The sequence below is a fragment of the Poecilia reticulata genome, linkage group LG17, assembly GCF_000633615.1.
Source record: "Poecilia reticulata strain Guanapo linkage group LG17, Guppy_female_1.0+MT, whole genome shotgun sequence".
Classification (NCBI taxonomy): Eukaryota; Metazoa; Chordata; class Actinopteri; order Cyprinodontiformes; family Poeciliidae; genus Poecilia; species Poecilia reticulata.
Genome location: NC_024347.1, coordinates 3,628,966 through 3,652,081, shown reverse-complemented (window position 1 = coordinate 3,652,081; position 23,116 = coordinate 3,628,966). Strand labels below are relative to the sequence as shown.

Here is a 23,116-nt window from a genome sequence, read left to right as displayed (position 1 = left end):
ATACAAATACCCCTAAACGCCCCAACCTCCCTTTACCCTGCCCCTCCCTCCCACCCCACCCGCAAAAAATGTGCACATCAGAACTGACGGAATCTATTGAAAGAGTAGCGAGACAAAGGAATTTGTTTTATAGGCAATAAAAGGGAATGACTGCAGTTAAATGTGATGTTGGTATAAAAAGTTTTCCCTATTGTAAAGAGTTAATCCTTTAAAAAAAAAAAAAAAGTAGCCAGATCAGGCTAGTCAGGTAACAAAAAAGGCGTGCAGCAACAACAGCTGCATCACAAAAAAGAAACAAACAAAAAAAACACTGTCCTTACAGAAACCAAAAAAAGGAGAACTTCCCACTTTACCTTTTTCCGTTTCACTATAAAGGACGGCAATCATCATGTGCAACAATAATTTAGCTTTGCGTGACTGTAAATTCAATCACTTTTGTAATGCGTCACAAAATCTCTCTCCAAGGTAAAATCGATAGGAATGCAGAACTTTCCGGGACTGAAGGCGAAACGTCGGCCGATTGAGTCGAGACTACAGATGGAATGAGAGCGCTGGCGGCTGAGAGACGATACTGTACAGAAGCTCAGTGTCACAGGCGGTCACTGCATGTATCCTTTAATCAGAATGCTTCCAACTGAGAAAACGGATGTCATATCCTCTCAAATCACAACAGGATGGCAAAACAATTTCTAAGTATAGTGAATTAAAAAAAAAAAGAAAAGCTATCAGTGAGAATCTGTAAGTTTTAAATGTACGAGAAAGTCTGTTTTAGAAGTGCGACGAATAGCGTCGTTCATCGACCCACAGAGGTGTTGCGGAAACGTTCACGATGTCTATTTTTAAATCTTGTCCTCAACACTACACGTCAAAAATAACAAAAAAACAACAAAAACAAACAAAAAAAAAAAAAACACGCCGGAAAACAACTTCACCCAATATGATACACACAATTCGAGCTCCGTGGTCCGAGAAGGTGCTGTCTGCCAGTAATCACAGGTCCTCTGTGTCCACGTGTCTAAACCACGAGGTCTGGCCTTTTCAGACCAACCAGTCAAAGTGGCGGGACACTGAAAAATGTTTTAAAGTTAAAACTAAAAGAGGGAAAAAGAGAAAAAAAAAAGGGAGGAGGGGGCAGGGGACTCGGCTGTAGCCTTTTGAAAACATTCCGGAGCGGCTTGCTGTCCATATTTCAGCCGTTTCCGCTCACAGGCTCTCTCAGGTCCTCACACCATGTAGGAGTTCTGGTTCTTCAGTTTGTCCAGCTCTTTGCTCTGCTGCCTCAGAAACAGGACTCTGCACAAAGGAGAAGACGGCACAAATCCTCAGTTGGAGACTTGCGTTTGTCCAGTTTGTTCATGCAAACCTCACTTCCTGTTCCTACCTCTGTTCCCTCAGCGTAGCCTGGATTTCACACACTCTGACCAGAGAGCGGAGGTTCTTCATCTCCGTGCAGATTTCAGACATGTACAGGCTGCCCATGTTGTGGAAGTCCTCTCGCAACCGAGCCGCCTGTTGGAACGAAACCACGGCGTCTCGTCACGAAGGCCGCTCGTCAGAAAGATGCCGAGTCGTTCGGGGTTCTGACGGCACCTACCTGTTTCTCTGTGTTCTCTGAAGGCCACCCTTGGATGTGTCGGATGAGGGTTTCATCGAAATGAGTCGCCAGGGTGGGAGTGAAGGAGCCGGGGGGGTCCGATTGGGTTTGGCCGCTGCCACCACCGCCACTGCTACTGCTGGAGGATGCATGGGGCAAAACAGACATGATTGGTCCGGTGCACAGAACCTCCTGGCTGCTGGAGTGAGGCAACTCAACAGCCTCGTCACACATTTTTTACATTCTGTCAAGCTACATTTCCAAACTTCGATGTATTTTAAACAAGTGGAACTTTTGTTCCACACGCTTTGAATGCTGCAATGTGGCTGATGTTGGTTTCAAAAGGCTGGGCTGATGAAGAGGACAGCACACGCTCAAGAGCTTATTCGCCTCGAGACGAAAACGACACAAGAGAGACCCAGGAAGCGTATGTGAGGCCGCTTAATTCTGAAGGTGAAGTGGACGACGTTAGTGGTGTTGGGTGTTTTCACACCTGATAGTTTGGTAGATTCTGTTCGATTGGGGATCAAAATTGTAATGCGGGTTCACATTTACACTGCACTGTGTCAAACAATCTGCTGAAGGAAACGACATGAAAACCTCAGAAGACACTGAGTGCAAGTTCCTTCTTCACGAAATGTAAATAAAAATGGCGTCAGATTTTAGCGACTGTAGGATTTTTCCCTCGTCTTTGGTAAAAGATCACAAGCTATTTCTCTTGCTAGCGCTAGACTCTTAACGTTTACTGCGGTTGTTATTACCCAGAATGCCCTGCGCAAGCTCGCTTCCTGCTTTTGGAGCAGCCTCCGATTCACTTTGCATTCTCAGATACATTCGAACCGCACCAGAGTTCACGTCAATCAAACCCAGACGGAGGTTTTTAGGCAGACCAGAGTTCAGTTTTTTGGCTCGCATCAGAGTTTGATTGGTCAAACAAAGCAGATTAAAGCGGCGCCTTAGTGCACAGGAGGAAGATGAAGATACTGATCTATGGCTTTTCCTGTGTGGCTACTGCACCATCATTATTTTTTTAAGCAGTTGCATTACAGGCACATTTTAGAGGAAGAACTTACACATCCAGTTTATAATGAACATTTCTAAATAATGTCTGATATAAAAAGACTTCCTTTAAACCTTTCTGAATATAAAAACCCAGAAAACTGTCATACATTATTTTTGTTTACATTTCAAGCTGACAAAGTTAAAGCGTAGTGATTCATCACAGCAGTAGAGAATCTTTTTTTTTTTTTTTTTAAATCAATTTACAGCCCATGATTTAAAGAAATTTTAAGGCCTTTATTTTAGATTCAGGGATTTGAGCCTTTTAAGGCCTTATTTTTAGATGAGTGGATTTAAGATCTTTTAAAGATGTGCAGAGAATGGGTCAATCTTCACAAAAAGTGTATTTCTAAAGGATACGAAATTGGGTTACAAAACCTTTTCTGGATAACGCAGGTGAAATTAGCCTCCAAGATCACAAGTAAAGTTTTGAGCAGCTGAGGCTTATACCTTCTCTGAAGAGTCCTTGGGTCCTCTGGACGCTTTTCTGTTGTCTGACACAAAGACGCTGATCCCTGCTTTCCTGATGCCATCCCACCCTGAAGAGGGAAGTGGAGAGAAAATAAGCGGCAGGTGGAACAGGAAGTGGCGGCGACTCCTGAAGCTACGTACTCTAGCTTGTGAGGGTGTGACGCTGCCGATATGCATGCCCAGAAGGGGCTTCTGGCTGTTCTGGGGCGTGCCGTTCCGTGGCGAGACGTATGGGTGGGGGGATGGCGAATCTGTTGTCGCGGAGACCGGGGACTGACTGGAGTGCTGGGCTGAAATCAGAAACGACACAGAAGAAGGGTGTTGAACATGGGCGCAAATTTTTCGTTTCTGAAAGCGTATTCTGAGGAGGCGAGGAGGACAGGAAACGGCGGCAAAAGATGCCATACCTTGATTGGAGTGCTGCGCAGCTGAGAGCAGAGCAGAGACGTTGAAAGCGGGTCCAGCAGCGAGGAGCTTATGAAGCACAGACCGCAAGGAAGCCTGGGTGACAGCAGCCGCCAGGACTGGAGGGAGGAAAGAGGGAATGAACACACACAGGAACACACGTGACGGCAGAGACACACATGACGAGGGAGAACTTTGTTTTTTTTTTTTTTTACTGTGTCGCGAGAGGCGGCTAACGTACATACGACACTAGGGAAGGAAGTCTAGTGCAACCCGACCAGCGAAAGCGCCACGTTCTCCCAGAAATGGAGCAAAATTCATCAGAAATAACGGCAACTACAAAGCGCCGTTATCCATTAAGGAAAGGACTGCATTAAAATCACAATGTATCCAGCACTAAGGATACAAAAATCTCTAAATTAGTCAGCCTCCAACTCAAATTTAAAACTTAAGATTGTCATGAACGAAATGCAAGACCAGTATCATGACATAAATGTGGAAATAAAATGTATAGTTGTGGGTTGGCAGCATAAGCGAGACGGTACAAATTTATAGGCAAGTAAATTTGTACTTACCCATAACAGATACAAAAACCTAGCTACCTAGCAAGGGTATATTAGCAGCTAGTTATCAGTAGCTGCAACCAACTCAGGTCACAGAATGCAATGGAAACGTCTGAGTGACTCAAACGTTTCTGACAAAAATAAATTCCCACAGGAAAAATAAACTACATAATATATACGAGATTAAATATTCCAGTCAACAAAATGTATGACCTGTGATTAATGTATTTAAAGCCAACTTAATTTTCCCCGCAATTAATTTAAAACATTAAGGCCTTAATTTACAATACATTAATTAAAGACTTTAAGGATGTGCGGATGCTCTGGTCCTTTGAACATACATCACAGAAATATACTTTTAAGTAGAGGTCAGGACAAAACAGCACAAATATCTGAACGTTTCATTGGATGTAACAAAAATGGCTTAGTAAAATGTTATGTCCATAAAATGAGGGGACAAAATTCTCCGTTAGATCCGCCACACACAGAAAGACAGAAAGTTGGAGCTACTGATCGTCTGTTTCAACTTGACAATCAAAAGGAACAAAACATGACACGTCACAGCTCAGCAGGGTGGCAGATTATATACCAAAAACCTCTGGGATCAGATCGGGAGGATTCCTTAAAGTTAATAATAAATTGTTAGTCAACATGCAACATGCAAGGTTTCAGACTGCAGCCGGACTGAAGTATAGGAAACCTGCACTTGAAGCATTTCATAAAATCATAGTAACAATTACTGATACAAAGTTTCCCCCAGAAAACTTGTTAACTCTGTGGAAGGGCAGACATTCATCCAGCGGCCCGTCGTCTTTTCGAGTTAAAAAATGTTTAAAGTCGACAGGAAATTTGAAAATAAAAAGATTGGAAGATTAATACCTGAACTCCAACTAGAAAGTCTTAAAATATGCAAACATAAAATAAATAAATAAATAAGCAATGTTTAGCCTGGCTGGGGCACAATTAAAACCTGGTGGCCCATCAGGCTTATAATATACTGGGGTAAACCCTGCGATACGATTATACACTTAAAGTTTGAACATTTACTATGCTAATTCAGGTTTAGGCATGTTGAAGAAGCTGGTTTCTGATTTCACAGAAGCAAAAAGCTATGTCACAATGCAAAAGATAAGAATTGTGACATGAGTTACTGATTTCATCATCTTAGACAGAGGAGGGCGAGCCAGTTGAGGCTACAGATATGAATTATCCGTTCTATTTTGGAGCTGTGAAGCTCAGGTAAGTCACTCAGCGACCCCACATTTCCAAAAGGGCGCTAACTAAACTACGGATAAGCAGTTTTTCTTTTAAGTCTGTCGTATCGTGCCGTCCTCACCTTCGTTGAGCTTGGCCATGTCCATGCTGCCGTTGTTCATCTGCAGAGTCGCCTGCAGAGCCGGTAGGAGCTGATGCAAGAGGGCCGGGTCCTGAAGCAACGCAGACGACTGCGACTGTGCGCTCTGAGCCGCCGGTGGCGCTGCCGACGAGGAAGAGGACATGCTGGACGGGGCGGAGCCTAACGGGCCGGCTGCAGAGTTTGGGTTCTGAGAAGAAGAGAGGGAGGAGGAATGGCCGCTGTTTGATGGCGTGGATTGGTCCGCTGATGTCGTCTCTGTGCGTGAAAAACAGAAAAGGAAGCGGAGCAGCCGCCTTGGTGAATTTAAGCACTTTTCTAGCACCACAAATTCACTATTACTACTGTTATTACTAATGTCTTGTGGTAGTATTTTACATTCTACAGCAGGGGCAGTTTTGTCTATTTTTGCATATTCAAAATATCTTCCAGTTCCATTGTTAAATGTTCATTAGAATTAGAATTTATTGATCTTTAAGAAGGTTTTATGTCATTACAATTATATTACTGGAAAATGATCTCAAAACGTCTACGTTATTGGTTATCGCGATAACTTCTGGGACAATTTATCGTCCAGCAAAACTTGTTCAGGTGGCAGGCCTACTTTCAAGGACCTTATACAGAAACCAAAACACGTCCAAAACCTTGAAAACACCTCGATGAAATTCCAAGATTTTCATGCAGCCATACAAACCCTGCAAACCGGTGAACAGAAGTGAGAACATGTAGACACCCAAAGATTATTAACGGAGTTTCACAGTCCATTCTTACTAGTCGTGGCTTTGTCCTGCAAGGCCTCTTGTCTGTAGTCCATATCCTTGGGGAAACTGTTTGCCGCCATCTTGGCCGAGTCTTTCTGTCGCTGTTCCCTGAAGCAAAAGCAAGCACAATCTATGAATCCGCTGCGACCGAGCACATAGGTTTTTCTATGTGAAGTGCGTAACACTCCAAGCAGTGTAAGGAATATTTCTGGTTGAACATAAAGCGAAATTGGGCCTTGCCTCTCCAGCAGGTCCTTGGGCTTCTCCCACTGGGAGACTTCAGTTCTACAGTTGTAGTAGTACTTCTTGCCGGAGGAGCTAATGTGTTCTGTCCAGTCGTCGGCAGGGTCCTGGAGCAGAGACAGTTGCCATAGTGATAAAGATCAAGACATACTCAGGACAGGACAACGTTTGTAGGGAAAAGGGGAAATATCGCAAAGCGGGACCTCCGTCCACAAAACCGAAAACATCAAGTTCATGTATAATCGTCTGGATGAGCTTTCATGCCATCTTTTGGCTGATAGATGACATTAAAATTGATAAGTGTTCATAACTTCTTGTAGTTTTATTTATTATATATATATATATATATATATATATATATATATATTTCGGATAAAGCCTAAATGATGTAATAAAATGGGAAATACATTTTTAATCCTTTCAAGTTGTTGCTAGCATTTTATGAACACATACAAAGTTAGATGACCATAAGTTGCACTACAGGGCCTTGCAGAAATATTAAAACTTTCTCATGTTACAACAAGCTTATATTTATTAGAACTGTATGAGACAGACCAAAACAAGTAAAGCTTAGCGGTGAAAGTAAAAGCAAAGCAACACGTGATTTAACACTACACAGATCAAAATCTGAATAGTGTGTTCTGCATTTGTAATCAAACCATTCAGTAAAATCCGGTGCAAGTCACCTAACAGTTACTGTACGTCCCAAGTAGCTAGTAATTATTTTAATAATCGACTATTCTGATGATTAATCAGATTTAAAAAAAAATTTAATTCTGTAATTTTTTTTGTTTAAGCTTAATGTTGTATTTTGTACAATATTAGAAATACGTTAAAAAAAATGCAAACAATTCAGTTCCATTTTTAGATAAGAAAATAAACATTTTCTCATTTAAAATGCAACAAAGAATTTCTCTAGTGAACGTTTGATCGTTTGCAGCAAAGAATGCATCCATCCATCCATCCATCCATCCATTTTCTTCCGCTTATCCGGGGTCGGGTCACGGGGGCAGCAGCTTCAGAAGGGAGGTCCAGACTTCTCTCTCCCCAGCCACTTCTTCCAGCTCCTCCGGGGGAATCCCAAGGCGTTCTCAGGCCAGCCGAGAGACGTAATCCCTCCAGCGTGTCCTGGGTCTTCCCCGAGGCCTCCTCCCGGTGGGACGTGCCCGGAACACCTCACCAGGGAGGCATCCAGGAGGCATCCTTACCAGATGCCCGAGCCACCTCAACTGGCTCCTCTCGACGTGGAGGAGCAGCGGCTCTACTCTGAGTCCCTCCCGGATGACCGAGCTTCTCACCCTATCTCCATCCTGCGGAGGAAACCCATTTCGGCCGCTTGTACCCGTGATCTCGTTCTTTCGGTCATGACCCAAAGCTCATGACCATAGATGAGGGTGGGAACGTAGATCGACCGGTAAATCGAGAGCTTCGCTTTTTGGCTCAGCTCTCTCTTCACCACGATGGACCGGTACAGCGCCCGCTTCACAGTAGACGCTGCCCCAATCCGCCTGTCGACCTCCCGCTCCCTTCTTCCCTCATTCGTGAACAAGATCCCCAGATACTTAAACTCCTCCACTTGAGGCAGGACGACCCCCCCTGACCCGGAGAAGGCACTCTACCCTTTTCCGGCTCAAGACCATGGCCTCGGATTTGGAGGCACTGAGCCTCATCCCGGCCGCTTCACACTCGGCTGCGAACCGCTCCTGTGAGAGCTGCAGATCACGTTCCGATGAAGCCAACAGGACCACATCATCCACAAAAAGCAGAGATGCGATCCTAAGGCCACCAAAACGGGTTCCCTCAACACCTCGGCTGCGCCTAGAAATTCTGTCCATAAAAGTAATGAACAGAATCGGTGACAAAGGGCAGCCTTGGCGGAGTCCAACTCTCACCGGAAACGAGCCCGACTTACTGCTGGCAATGCGGACCAGACTCTGACAGCGGTCAGAGTCTGACAGCCCGTATCAAAGGGCCCGGTACCCCATACTCCCGGAGTATGGGGTACTCCGGGAGTATGGGGTATGTCCCTCAGGGCCCCCCTGAGGGACCGTGTCCCTCAGGGCCCCCCGAGGGACACGGTCGAACGCCTTCTCCAAGTCCACAAAACACATGTAGGCTGGTTGGGCGAACTCCCATGCACCCTCCAGGACCTCGCTGAGGGTGTAGAGCTGGTCCAGTGTTCCACGACCAGGACGAAGGATGCAAAGGATGCATCTGCGGCTAAAATAAATAAATACTTCCAACATCATAGTAAGAGGTCAGCCATTTCTGCTTGACTTATCAATACAGTGTAGGGTTGATCTACTGACTATTTGTTTTGATTGATCGTTTTTGTAGTTTTGGCTTCATTATTTCTCTTAAGGTGTTGTTCTTTCACCAAATGTTTTTTTTTTTTAAAGTCTGTATACTTCAGTCAACGATTAATCGATTCAGTAATTCAGCTATTAATCACGATTAACTGTTGCAGCTTTAGTACCTGAGTTTAATATCTCAGGCTAAGCAATATTACACACCACCAATATGTGCAAAATTCTTAATTTTCATATCACAAAAGGTTCTTTGGATCACAACAGATGCTGGATTACAGATACCAGATGTGATGAACTTGCATTTTTCATGCTAATGCAATAACTCACTGCAGCAGATGCTCCTAAACAGAGCCTAAAAATCTTAACGTGACGGAAGTCAAGATGAGAACAATAGGAAAGAAGCAAATAGTAACATGTTGCAACTGATATATTTTAAGTTATCGGCATCACCAGATTTTCTAAAACTGAGCAAACGAAACTTTTTTGGCCCACAAGAAAGACGCGTAAAACTGACAACCGGATGGACAAAAACACAAGATCCTTACAGGCTGACAAGTAATGAAAGCTAACAATCAGTTAGCTGTGTGTGTGTGTGTGTGTGTGTGTGTGTGTGTGTGTGTGTGTGTGTGTGTGTGTGCGCATTAGAGTGTGTGGCTTGAGAGCCACCTTTTCGAATATTTATCCATTGAGCGCTGCTGTGGAGTTCGCTTTGACGAACACCGGCGCACACAACGGCCCGTGTCTCGCTTCTGAGCACGGTGAAGAAASTTTGAGCAGCAAAGTGAAAAGGGAAGGAAGGTGGAGAAGCAGACAACAGGAACAGTAACTCACTCGTTCTGCAGGCTTGCTCTGGCTCGCGTGAGTTTCAGCGCCTTGGTGGGAGCTGTTGTTGTGAGAGGCCTCCTGAGGTGAGCCGCTGGTCCCTGGAACAAATTCTTCCTTTAGTCAAACAAACACAACTTGCACAGCAGAGTGTTTTGCGTTTGAGGCGTTGAGTTGTACTGATATTAACTTGCAAAGAGCGGAAGGATTCAACCAACCTCCATCTACAGTTAACATCACGAACGAGCGCATGGATTTGTTCATTGGATTTTCTCTAAACCCACAAAAAAAAAGCCTTCAGCTCAAACATCTGCGTTTATTCCTCCACCAATTTGGTGAAATGTCCATTTAGAAATTCCAACTCAACTACACGCGTTTTGGAGATATTAATAAGATTCTACCTTGATTATCAACCAGCATTAATCTTGGGAGTTCTTCTGAATTAATCGATTTCCTTTAACAGACCTGAATCCACTATTTTTTCCTAATCTTTTTAAAATATCAAGCAAGCTTAAGGAGCGTAAGGTTGCAGCTCGTATATCCATATATGTAATTTTGATCATGTCAAAATTTACATTTTAGTAAATGTACAATATTCTTGTTTTTTCTTTTTTAACCCTGCAGTTGGATCCAGTTTGCTCTCGTTCCACCCTAGAAGAAGAACGGCTAAACCAACTAAAGCCTGACATTAATATGAAATTCTTACCAGATATGACTGTAAAACTTTTGACCACAAAATTAAGCACGAGCAATTTGTCAGGTAAAACAAAAAAACGCTACAGAACAAAATTAAAACAAATATTATTTACTTTATCTACAATAGTTTCAAACTTATATTAAAAAAAAACCCAGACATCTATTTTTACCTCATTGGAAACATTAGCAGAATGTTTCAATGTTTCAAATTAAGCATTTGCAGAATGCAACACTGACACTTACCGTTTTTTCCGCGAATAGGGAAGGAGGTTTTGGCCTTGCCATGCTGCCCGATAGCATCCCCTTGCCTGCTGACAGGACTCTCGTCGGAGCGTCGCAGCACCTTGTACGGAGGTATGGGTTCTGACGAACCGTCGCGCACCTTGGTGTAGCGGTGAAGGCTGCTGGACTGGCTCTTTGGGTGAGATTTATGGGCCTGGAAACAAGAACAGTGGACAGCAGATAAAGCTGGTTAGTTAGAGTTCAATGTAAAGTCTTGGACATCTGTGGTCACCCTCGACCTCTTTTCTTTTCTGAAGAGTTTGTGTAACTAACGGTACATCCAACTGGTTTTTCCTCAAACCAGTTAACATAACATTGAACTTAAATATTAGATTAAAGTTGGAAAAGAAGGTCTAATGGACACTTTTGGCTACAGTGGCTTGCAAAAGTATTCATATTGCTTCTACTTTTTGTACACTGTGTACAAAATACACAGTGTATTTTGTGTTATTAGGAAACACATTGATGTAAAGTGACAAAAATGTGTTTAGGTTCACAGGATAGGAAGACATTTGGAAGGCACTGAGCATTAATGTGCCATAATAACAAAAATAATAACAGTGAAAGCATACCTGATAGGACTGAGAATCCCTTCTGTCGTTGCACCTGTGGAAACACAAGGAACAAACGTCAGCTCAATTTATTTTCTTCCAAGACACTTTGTGGACGACTTTAAGTTAGCTAACGTTAGCAAAGTTAGCACAATTTCCATTTGGCTCCCAGTAGTTCGTCAATTTTTTTCCCCATGAAACATAAAGAGTAGCCTAAATTTCTCAGTGACTTAAAAAGAAGTACATATGATTTACAAGTTTTAAATCACTATGTTAGTAGTTAACGTCATGCTAACGTATGTAGCCTAGCTAGAGGAAAAAAATTAACCGGAACCTCCAGCTAACCAACTGTAGTTAGCTGGTAGCCATGACAGCTAACAGCTAAAAGAAAGCTACCACTCCTGAGGCTAAAGCAGTTACACGTATGCGCCTTATTTACACATGACAATGCAATGACCAGCGTTTCATTTACCCATCGCTGACTCTTGTTGGTTTCCTTGCATACATCACCATCAAGGCCCCAGTGATGTGTGTGTGTGTTTGAGGGGGAAACCGTGGCCTCCTGTCTGTCTGCTCTCACAGTTTTTTTTTTCTTCAGCTTCCTGGAGTCTGATCTCGGGCCTTTCTCACCAGACAAACGGCTACCAGTCGAGCGCCGAGCACCTGCACTGCATAGCGGGTGGTACAATTAAAACCCACCCTCAGTGCATCATCTGGCATGTAGTTACGGTATGCGGTGAGACTCGGCCGATGTAGCTCAGCGGAGAGCACCAGAGGCAGGCAGGAGGAAGCGGAGGAGACCGACTTATGGTTAAACGTCTGGTTGGAGGGGGAAACTGGTTCCGGGACGACTTGTCAAAATAAAAGAGGATGTTGGTGCGAAAATGTAAGACTCGGTTTTCAGTTTAAAAATCAGATGAACTTGCTGTAATTTCACTGTGAACTAAGTGGAATTCAACAGAACTAGACGGAGTTTCTAAAGGACTTCAGTTTTTTTCTGCTTTCCAAACTGAAGTAAAACGGTTTGGTAAAAAGTAATGGTATACATTTTTACTTGCTGTCTTGTAGCATACGGCCTTTTCTCATACAGACAACTGAAACCAGACATCGTATTTATTTACTCACTGTCTGACTTTCTCTGTTTTTGCCCAGTTAGATTATCAACATACTGTGTATTGACTAAATACAAGAGTAATGAAAGAAAGAAAAAAAATTTAAATCAAATTTATATGTTTTCATACATCTCTTAGTATTTAATAAAAATTGCTTTTAAGCCATATGAGAGCCATTTATCCATAAGATTCTCACAATACTTTACAGAAATTTTGATTATGTCCTGCTGAAGGAGATGAAGATTTTTGTGATGGCCAATCTAACTTCGTTCTCACTTGGTGGTTTCTGATATGGGCAACATTAGATTAGCAAGTGATAATTTTTCAAATCCTCCATGGTGTTATTGTTTCCTTGAGAAAACCAACAGGAAGTTAACTCTTCACCTTGAGAAAACCATCAGGAAAAAGTATAAACCGAAAACAGGAAACTAACTTGTTACCTTGAGAAAACAGTCAGGGAATTTAACTTATCTTGAGAAAATCATCAAAAACTAATTCCAAGAAAACCATTGAGAAGAAATATATGCGGGAGACGGAAAATTAACTCATTAACTTGAGAATACCAGAAAACCGCTGGGAAAAAGTCTACGAGGAAAAAGTCCCAGGCAGGACAGTGGTAGAGCTGTTGCCTTGCAGCAAGAAGGTTCTGGGTTCGATTTCCGGCCCCGGTCTTTCTGCATGGAGTTTGCATGTTCTCCTTTGTACATGCGTGGGTTTTCTCCGGGTACTCCAGTTTCCTCCCACAGTCCAAAAACATGACTGTTAGGTTAATTGGTCTGTCTAAATTGTCCCTAGGTGTGAGTGTGTGCATGGTTGTTTGTCCTGTGTGTCTCTGTGTTGCCCTGCGACAGACTGGCGACCTGTCCAGGGTGACCCCGCCTCTCGCCCAGAACGACAGCTGAAGATAGGCATCAGCACCTCCTGACCCCACTAAGGGACAAGGGTGTAGAGAAAATGGATGGATGGAAAAAGTCCCCTCTGTGCTTCCGTAGGAATGGGGTTCTCAAACAACTGTCCTCTATAAAGGAAAAACGCAATCAAATTTAAATCCAGACAGTAGGGAAAGAAAAGGTTGACATGCTTGTATACAGTTCATACCTGGTTTTAACTATATTTCTATGTTCCAAGCACTGCAGACGCTACTCTAATTTTGCCGTATTGATTGACCGCTCAATGTAGGTCAGACCTGATGGATATCGACGGAATGGGAGTGAGCCTCTTTTCCAGTCCACCCAGTCAGGCACTTCACATCCTCTGTTTGCAACGTGAACGTTCAAATGCCGTTTGTTCTTTTAAGATATGCAGCAAATGACTCTGCCTAGACCAGGCCTAAAGGAGAGAGTTCGTGGTGAGTGAAGATTATGTTGTCATTTGCACTGATTTAATATAAATATACAATGTTGGAGCTTAAAGAAAGAGAAAAATGCTCTGCTGATTAGACTTAAAAGATTTACTTTGCATTTTGTTCAAAGATCTTTTTTAGGCTTTTTTCTACTGTTGCTAATTTTTAATGTAATGAAAACAAGGAGTGTGTTCAAACTTACAAAATAAGAAGATGTGCATTTTATGATAAGACTGCTTCTATTTTTTTTTAACTGTGAATGTCTGTTGTGAAGCAAGTTGTTCTTGTTTGATGAGGTCTGAATTTATGAAATGGAAGTATTTGATGTCACCAATAGGGGGCAGCAATATCTCAAAAGAAGGAAGCCGTTCCATGTAAAAATGAGATTCATATGTATATATATATATATATATTTCTGTTCTCAGACTGATGATGCAGAGGAGAACCGAGGACAGAGGTATGTTCAGGTTTTATCTTTGTTACATCTTTAATTGAAAACTTACAGCAGTCTGAGAAAAGCACATTTTCTTTCTGTTTAAAGAACAATTTTTCCAGAATAGTATGTTGATCTCTGTACCTTAAATTTAAGTTAAAATGTAGTTTAAAATAAAATATCAAGTAAAAAAAAAAGAAGAAGTTAGAGTTCATCCGCATGTACCTTTTTTTCCTTTATTTAGCAATTTAGCACTCTGTGCTGTGAATAAAATTAAACTCAATTGAATTTTATTTATCTGAGCTGAAAGAAGTTCAACTCAGCCACATGTAAATGAACTGAAGTGAGTTTAAATGAACTGGAAAGATCTGGACTCAAATTTAATTCATTTAAACTGAACCGAATCAGACTGAATCAAATTCAATCAAACTGATCTGAACTAAATTTTACCCGAACTGAATCACTTAGTACTGAGTTGAAATAAACTGAATGAAATTCAATTTAAACAAACAGATTTTTTTTGTATAAACTGAACCAATCGGTTTAGTTCAGTTCAGTTTAAACCGAACTAGAATCGAGCAGCAGCCGAACCGAACTCGATTAAATCATATCGACATGAAGTGAATGACATTAAACGTATCTAAGATTGACTTTATCTGCTACACCGAGCTGAATGTGACCTAACAGAACGGATGTGGACTTTATTCATTTGATCTGGACTCGAGTCGAACCAAATGACGACGTTTTTCGCATCCTCCAGGCGTGTGTAAGCAGTTATCCGCGGCGATGTCTGCGACTGAGTTTCACACCGACAGAGAGGAGGACTACAGGTTCCTGCACAGCATGCTGATGGAGAAAAAGGTCCACCTGCTGTTTAAGGTAAACATTCCTCTCACACACACACACACACACACACGCACGCACACGCACACACACACACACACACACACGCACACACGCACACACACACACACTCTTGGACTGCGCATTTTCTAAGTCGACAAATAGATGACGGAAAACTAAAGTGAAATATCACCAGCACTTTCCCTGCCAGTAGCGAACCAGAATACTAAAAGCTTAAGTTGTAATCTTTCTCGTCTGCCGGAGTGAAACCCATTCTTCTCGTTTTTCTCTCTCTCTCTCTCTCTCTCTCTCTCTCTCTCTCTCTCTAAAATCTTGACAGATTCACGAACGGCTGAAGCGCTTTGAGAAGCGGAGGCCCGTTCCCGTCCAGCAGCACGCGGCGAGTCTGGCCTCGCAAGTGTGTGACTCACTGCTAACATCTTTAGCRAACCGACGAGCCGCTGCGGGTGACGGACAGTTTGACAGCCGAGAGAAACGAGACGTTTTTCTCTCCTCTGTTATAGAAAAGACTTCCCCGTCAGACACACGCGCGACTGGAATTTGTTTTCCCCGCATATTTGTCCCGAATTATTTCCGTAATTCGCACTTGGAAAGGCTGGTCGAGAGATAAAGGGGGGAACTTCTGAGTCGTGTGTTTTACGATCTAGGATAGTAGCTGCATGGGGGAGTGAAGGATGGGCTGCTTGAGCTATGTAGTCGGCAGTTGGAAAGTAAGATTTTAGATTTAAAGATAAAGTTACAAAACACTTTTCCCTAGTGAAAAGCAATCTGGGGATCTGTTTATTATTATTATTATTATTATTATTATTATTATTATTATTATTATTATTATTATTATTATTTTATTTTCTCTCTCCTTTCAGTCTTTTGTTGTTAATTTCTTTATTGAACTGACTTTTTGGTCATCATTCCTCTCCAGCGTCCAAATCCCCCCGTTGGGGAACTTAAACCGCCAGCAATCAAGAGATCTGCCATCGCACACGTGTCAAACTCGAGGCCCGGGGGCCAAATCCGGCCCACTACAGATTTTTATGTGGCACCTCCAGACTCTAAAACAACCTTCACAACCCAGAGAGCCAATTTTGTCCACAGTCTGGTGAAATAAAACTTGCTTACAAGCCGTAAAATTTATGTGGCCTTTTGGAAAAATAAAGAGCTGATATAATGTTGTTGTCATTCTTACAGAATCATCCTTTTTTTTCCTCTACTTTTGGATTTTACAATCAAGAAAAATGTGAACCTTTGTAACAAAAAAATGGGGTAGGCACATTATTTTCCGTGGAAAATTATGTAACTCCTCCCAACTCGCATATTTTAAAACCTAGAGATCAAAAAACTGATTTAATAGATGTCGTGTTGTTGAAATTCATCCCATTTATTCCAAAATTATGCATTTGTGATTACAATTATGCCTTAAACGGGCAGTATTTAGCATTTTTCAGGCAAAATACTGCCTGATTGGCATTTTAGAGCGCAATCAAGTAATGATGTTACCTTCAGTTGTCATTAAAAAATGTTGTATATAACATATGTGACTTAAGATTAATTGTAATTTAACACTTTTTACTTTGGCTCTGTGTCTTTAAGAAGCTCCTGCTCTGTCTGAAACCCCACCTTCAGGAAGTCATCACAACATGGCTCCTCTGGCCTTTAAAAATTTTTTTTACCAGTGTTTCAGCAGAAGTCGAAAATTCTCGACTTTTGAAACGTAGAAATATCCTGTCTTTTTCAAAAAAAAAATTCTGATTAATCTAAAAATTTCTGAGTTTTTTTGATGGAAATTTGCTCCTTTTTTCCTCTGTCTACGAAGGTTTCCGATATGTCATAACAGAGACATTTTGTCATGAAACATGAAAATAATTCTACGTTTTTTCTAGGAAATTTTCAACTTTTCACCCTTTGAAACTTTTTGTTTTTTAGCTTAATCTCAAAATGTCCAAGATTTGTGGCGGAGATTTACTCTTACTTTTTCTTTCTGTCTACAATGGCCTTGATACGCCGCCATGCTTTTTAAAATCCAAATCACAATCACAGTGCGTGATTGTGACGTGGCGAAAAAGTTAAAAACCTCAAGAGGTATGAAACTTAAATTTTTTATTTTTTTTTGGAACTCTCAGCACTATCTTCGGCTAACCCCCCTATTTAGTTTCACATTAGCTCTCCGCTGTCCTCACTATTGGACTGCATGCGCAGCATTTTCTGCCATCTTTCCATTTGATCTCCTCTGCGTTTGTCCCTTTTCCTTTTCGTCGCGTTGCTGTTGATTTGGTTCGACAGCCGCTCTTGCGCCTGGCTTAAGTCAGGAAGGGCCGTTTCGGAGGGGCCAAGCTGTGGTTCTGCTTCCTCTCACACAGAACTTGTGTTTGCTCTCGGTGGAAACCAATGACCTCCGTGCGCGTTGTGACTCCGGAGATCGCCGAGAAGGCATCGCAGTAACGAGCTTCACGAGATCAGCACAACGTGTTTGTTCAAAAATCGCAAAAAAAAAAAAAAAAAAACTACAGCAGCTTATCGGAAAGAGCGAAAGAAACTCGCTGTGCGTGATTTATTCGACAGACTCTTTTAACTGCGTCTCGTTCCTATGCCTCTCTACGCTGGCTTGAAATAAATCTTAACAAGTTTATGCCACTTTTTTTCTTCCTTTTTTTGTTTCAGTTGGCAGAAGAGCTGCTGTACCACGGATGGAGAGATGAAGTCAAAGAACTGCTTACACTTATTTCCAAACCTCACTTTAAGGTGAAAAACTATTTCTTTCCATGCTGATGCATTTAGCTTTTAAAAAGTCTGTGTGGTCTCGAACATTTACAAGTCTTCAGCCCAGTCAAATCACACATTGTCCACCGAAGGAAAAGACGCGTAAAAGATGTGATGTCATGAAAATACATAAAAGAAATTGTTTCGCATAGTTTAGGTTCCAAGAGGTGCCAAAAAAAAAAAGAAAGAAAAAAGTTATAATGAAGGAATATTTGGACCCAGTTAAATATGTCCTAATACTGACCAGGCTGATCAATCAATCCTGGTTTAGGGAGAAAAGTTAACATATTAGAATAAATTCAAAATGTTTATTACGAAGTCGGTAACATTTCGCGTCTTAAACATACCCCTTTATTTTTGATGTCAGACTAAGACGATCTTAAAGATGGGTTAGGCTACCATTTAACTAATTTCGTTCAGTGAATACTTTGTATAAATTAGTTGGAAATGTATTTAAAAATGTTGTTTTGTTGAGGCCTTTACTCCACAAAAGCAGATGTGGTTTTTTTAAGTCAATACACCCCAAAGACAGAGAACTTTGGACCCAGAATAACAAAGTTTCTTCTAACCAAGACATTTGTACAGTAAAATTTTGTATAAATATGGGGTTTTWCCGCAATTTATATTGTAAAATTTTGGCAACTACAGCTGCCGGTATTTTACCGTAAATTAGAGTTTTTTGTTGTTGTTTTTTTTTACAGTGCAGAAGCCAGGACTGGAAGAAGCCCCATGATGTCATTTCGTTCTTTCAGCCCCACACAGGCTTCCTCCATTTTGTACCTGTAAAAAGAAAACCTCCCACCCTTCTGCCTCAGCTTTACTGCATTAGTTGGTGTTTTGGTTGCTTGTTTTCATGGATTCTGTTCGTTTATCTGGTCGTAAAAGACGACCAGATCCCAAGTAGAATTTTTATTTTTTTGCATCGTATGATTTGAAAATGTTGTATAATTCTCTATTCAGAGTCATTTTTGGCTCAACGTTGCCAGTTTGAGCCACTGGACTCTTATCAAGTCTGACAGATTTTCACCCCAAATGAAGCCAAAAATAAAACTGTAAGACTTCCTGGTTGATATTCTAACATGATTTCCATATTGTGGACGATGAGTTGAAAATAGCAAAGTAAATGAAAACGTTTATTATCTGCCTGGTGGGTATGATAAACGCATAGTAGGCCAGAAACATCCAGCGTTTGATGACTTCATTTCAAAGATCCTGTGACACATTTTGGTTTACATTAACACCTTGATTTCATGAATCAAGTTTTAATTCAGATACATTGCAGTTTGATTTTCAAGCATGGAAAGCCTGTCTAGCACCATCTTGATTGATCATACTTTGACTAAGCCGATCAAAAACATTTTTTTTCCCCTTTGTGAAAAAAAGAGGTGGATTTGCTGACGTGGTTTGGATAATTTTCCTGCTGTTCAATCTTCTTAGTTCCTTTTGGGCCTCCTTGTTTCAGGTGTCAATGCCCTCTTGGAGTAATTTTGGTGGTCTACCAAATTCCCAAATTCTTAAAAGTGGCCGTGTAACCCGTTCCAAATGAACAGACAAAAGAGTCTCCCATCTGTTTTTGAAATCAGATTTAGAAAGAAAATCTTCAGGTCTAGCAGTAATTAGGTCTGTAATCAGCTTCTTTTCTTAAATAAATGAAATCACCATTGAAAAATGACCAGAAACATTAAAGTGCAATTAAAAATAATAATAAAAAAACAGAGAAATATCAGTGTCAACGGTATGACCCAAAGTTTCCAGAATAGCATGGCTTCGTGACACAAAGTTCATTGTTACTCATCATCTGCTTGATGTTTTAATGGCTTGTCTAATCAGACTCAAATGACAGTTTACGTTACTGTAGCGGTAAACCTAGTAATTACTAAAACACAAACTGTCACGGACATTTTCTTTCTCACTTTAATCCGCTTTTGCGGTTCACATTTCAAGAAATGACCGTGAAATAAGCATGTTCGCCGCAACTATCGCTGTTAGAAGCGGAGGTATTTCCAAAGCACACTACCTTGACATTGGGCCTATAAATAATAATTTTAAAAAAAAGCTTAATTTTCATGCTAACATGCTTCATTTGAGTCATTCCGCTAGAGTGACTGAACACAGGAGCTATAATGACCGACAGCATTCTGTTTCCTACAATAAACTCAAACTTGAGTCACACGCAGCGACAAATGAATCCAGCAGTAAGTAAAACGCATTCAAATTGATTTTCACCACATCCCCGCCCCCCCGGGAGGCGCTGACATCTATTAACCACACTGGCACCGAAGCTAATGTTCTCCCGAACTATGTTCATTACAGCGGACCCGGAGATGCCCAGACTGCTCCGGTGAATGTTTTCCTAYGTCGAATCTGCTGACAGCCGTGTCTCAGATGCACTCATACGTTCATAAATGCACACAGAACGTATTTTCGTTTATAATGTGTTGCCAAAAATTGTGTGAGTGTTTTTTCTTCTTCTTTGTAATTTATGAGGAGTCAAAGCCAGCCGGTAAGCTAAAGTTTGTTTAAACAGCCCTAATGTTCTTGGCCGGAGCGCTGGAGCTCACACATACTTATGAGCGATGCTGGATATAATATCCTGTAAATGAATGTTTGTTTCCTTAAAAAGAAAAGAAAAAGAAAAAACACCTTATGAAAGTAGCCAGAGCCGAATTGCTCACGCGCTGGCAGCTTCTGAACAGAGCAAGTGCTGATGGACTTTGGTGTATCCAGGAGAGTTACTGACAGATGGATTGTCTGACTGGTAAAAATGAAGTTGACGAGCAGATGTTTCCCATATTCACATTCCTCCTCGTTACGGTAAATCTCCACTTTTTAATCCACGATCGCAGTGAAAGATTAACGGCTTTTCTGAATAATGTTTTTCCGCAAGCAAAACAGCGGTTGTTGCCGTCTCGCAAMAGCAAATGTTTATAGGAATTTGGTCTGATAGACTCCTACAAAGTAGTGCATATTGTAAATGCATGGCCCCGTTGAATGAACGTGTTTTGCTGCAATTACAGATGGACAGGGTGTCTGCGCATCCTTAAAAAGTCTTTAAATTACGTAAAATTAAGGTCTTAATATGTCTTGAGTTCATTAAAAATGGAAGTTGCACTTAAATAGGTTAATCACAGGTCTTAAAATTGCTCATGGCAGAACTATTTACATATAGGCTATTGTATGTTTTATTTTATTTTTGAGGCGCATGCAGATCTCTTCATTGCGTYCTTGGCAAACGAGGCTGAAATTTATCTACAGTTGTCTGGCGATGTTGKTCTTGGCCACTACCTCACTGCCTGTTGCCAACCCTGCATGATGCTACGCCCATTTTGTACGGAAAAAAAAAAGAACCTAACTGCTAATATACCCTTTCGAGCTAGCCAGCTATAGGTTCTTTGGGTTGGTCATGGGTTACAGAACTTTACAATTTATTGACAATGGGCTGGATGACATTCGTCTTTGACACTGGCTCACTCCTGTTACCGTACTATAGGCAATTTAAGGAGAAAAGCACTAGCTGCTAATATACCCTTTCTAGCTAGCTAGCTAGTCAGCTTAAATTTATAAAATTAAAGTTTTCTAACCCATGACAGATAGGTTACCAAACTTTAACATTTATTGGCAGATGGCTGGATTACGTTGGTCTTCGCCACTAACTCATTCCTGTTTCCAATCTGTACATTAATTGCAATGAGCTAGTAGCTAATATACCCTTTCCACCTAGCTAGCTTTTTTGCWTTTGTCATTGGTTGGGTAACTTTAAAATGTATCTACAGTTGACTGGACGATGTTCATCTTCGTCACTGCCTCACGCCTGTTGCTAACACTGCACCGTCCTGTACAAAGCTGCTGCCAAAAGCCTCAACAGACCCCATAAATGTTACAGTTTTGACATAGCGAGTCTAAAACTGCCCAGAAAACGAGCACAGATCTCAAAGCAGCATCTGATGCGACACAAACTCTGAAGTCAGAAGTTTAGATGATTTTAAATGAAGAGGTGAAGTGCTAGTAGTCTTACTAGGTGTAAATTACATTCATAAAAAAAAGTCTTAAACTTGAGTCAGTGAGACCTGCAGAAACTCTGGATGCAGGYATTTTGGGTCTTATCTGAACAAACTTCACAAGGAACAAGTTTCTTAGCGATTCTTTATTGCAAAGTACCTCCAGACTACACATGTGAACATTGTTTTTCCAAGTCTCRCAACACATTCTTCACTGGATTTAAGTCTGCACTTTGACAGGGTTATTCTAATGTGCGAACATGGTCTGATCTAAACTTTTCCATTGTAGCCCTGGCTGTAATGTTGAGGGTCTCTCTCCTACTGGAAAGTGCCATCTGATGTGTGAATTGTTTTTTTCTGACTCACTCACTGTACCACTTTTGGCCACTAAACCTAACAAGTGTGACTTCTGTCTTGTTTTGCCAGAGTACCGTCTTGGTGTTTGGAGTTTCAGGCGACAAATGAGACAGCCCATGGCAATTAGTGACAAAAAACGACAGAAAGGACAAAAGTCAGAGTGAAGGAAGCCTTGAACACATTTACAGTCTTTTTTTTTTTTTGTCCTTTTCCAGAGTCTTCTGCGTACCCATGACTCTGTAGCCAAGAGAGACTTTGAACCTGCTCTGCTGCCCCTGCCTGATGATGCAATGGAGGAAGATGAAGAGTCAGTGAAAATTGTGAGCCTTGTGAAAACCAAAGAGCCACTGGTCAGTATTTGTGTGGCAGTCAATCTGCAATCAGACCATCAACAAAATCTCTCGAACTACTCGCTTCATTTTATTGTTTTACAGTGCAAATTTTTACATAAAGAGTTTTCATTTATTTCTAAACCTATTGCTAAGAAAAAAAACCACACAGAAGTGCAAAAACGTTAATAATTTATTCAGGATATTATTTGAATTRCTTAGATTTCTGTTTTAAGATTAATCGTAATTTGCCGTTCATTGAATTGCATTGTTTTTCTTGCATGGCTGTAAGATGAGAGACTCGGGTCGGGAGGACGATAAAGTGAATTGGTTGCAGTTGCCGAAGTCACCGCTAGGTGTCACAAAAATGCAGATGGAATAATCATAAATGATCAGAAACACTGTAGGCTTTGGAGGTCTAAAAAAGTCATTAGCAGGGAAATTAAGTATTAAAAAAACATAATTAAATATATAGTTAATGTAATCAAGATTTATAATTAATTAACATTTTGTTAGCCAAACGTTAACTGTAAATACGGTGTATTCGATGAGCTACAGTTGTTTTTCTCGCTACGCTCTGCAGCACAGGAACCACGAAATGAACAGATAAGTAAAAACCTACATAATTTCATATAGTTTTAAGATATAAAAACTTCTCATTTTAATTAATTTCACATGAAACATAAGTAAWAATTTTTTTTACTTTAATATTAAAAATGTAATAACCATTTATTACATTATGGCTGTTCTGGCATTTAATGCAGCTGCACCAAAAAGCCCCAGCTTCTTAAAGTTATCCAGCCACATCACAGAATTT

General features: G+C 41.1%; 2 protein-coding genes across 6 annotated transcripts in view; one reads left to right on the top strand and one right to left on the bottom strand.

Moving 5' to 3' along the window:
* Window positions 1-583: 583 nt before the first annotated feature.
* On the bottom strand, window positions 584-11,995 carry LOC103478965 (WW domain-containing adapter protein with coiled-coil-like). The gene is made up of 13 exons (XM_008433139.2): window positions 11,583-11,995; window positions 11,132-11,165; window positions 10,521-10,713; window positions 9,591-9,682; window positions 6,448-6,557; window positions 6,218-6,315; window positions 5,429-5,704; window positions 3,532-3,648; window positions 3,266-3,414; window positions 3,104-3,192; window positions 1,595-1,733; window positions 1,382-1,509; window positions 584-1,293 (listed from the first exon to the last, which is right to left on the bottom strand). Exons 1-13 carry the CDS (start codon window positions 11,621-11,623, stop codon window positions 1,224-1,226), a joined length of 1,536 nt encoding a protein of 511 aa, XP_008431361.1. The 5' UTR covers window positions 11,624-11,995; the 3' UTR covers window positions 584-1,223.
* A 2,766-nt stretch (window positions 11,996-14,761) lies between these two features.
* LOC103478964 (MAGUK p55 subfamily member 7-like) overlaps window positions 14,762-23,116 on the top strand; it is a 29,919-nt gene continuing 21,564 nt past the window's right edge. For 2 of the 5 annotated variants that reach the window (XM_017310175.1, XM_017310174.1), the window contains exons 1-4: window positions 14,762-14,876; window positions 15,181-15,258; window positions 17,517-17,597; window positions 22,186-22,320. In XM_017310175.1, coding sequence (XP_017165664.1) covers window positions 14,784-14,876; window positions 15,181-15,258; window positions 17,517-17,597; window positions 22,186-22,320 — 387 coding nt within the window. In that variant the 5' untranslated portion in view covers window positions 14,762-14,783. Of the gene's footprint in view, window positions 14,877-15,180; window positions 15,259-17,516; window positions 17,598-20,101; window positions 20,430-22,185; window positions 22,321-23,116 lie in introns of those variants that run through there. The other 3 variants (XM_008433134.1, XM_008433135.1, XM_008433136.2) reach the window with 3 other exon arrangements.

Excerpts from the sequence above, each read along its gene's own strand:
- LOC103478965 (XM_008433139.2), bottom strand. The coding sequence starts at position 11,623 with ATGGTGATGTATGCAAGGAAACCAACAAGAGTCAGCGATGG. Across the intron at positions 6,316-6,447 it reads CCCAAGGACCTGCTGGAGAG|GGAACAGCGACAGAAAGACT; the intron begins GCAAGGCCCAAT and ends CTTTTGCTTCAG. Across the intron at positions 3,415-3,531 it reads TGCGCAGCACTCCAATCAAG|CCCAGCACTCCAGTCAGTCC; the intron begins GTATGGCATCTT and ends TTCTGATTTCAG.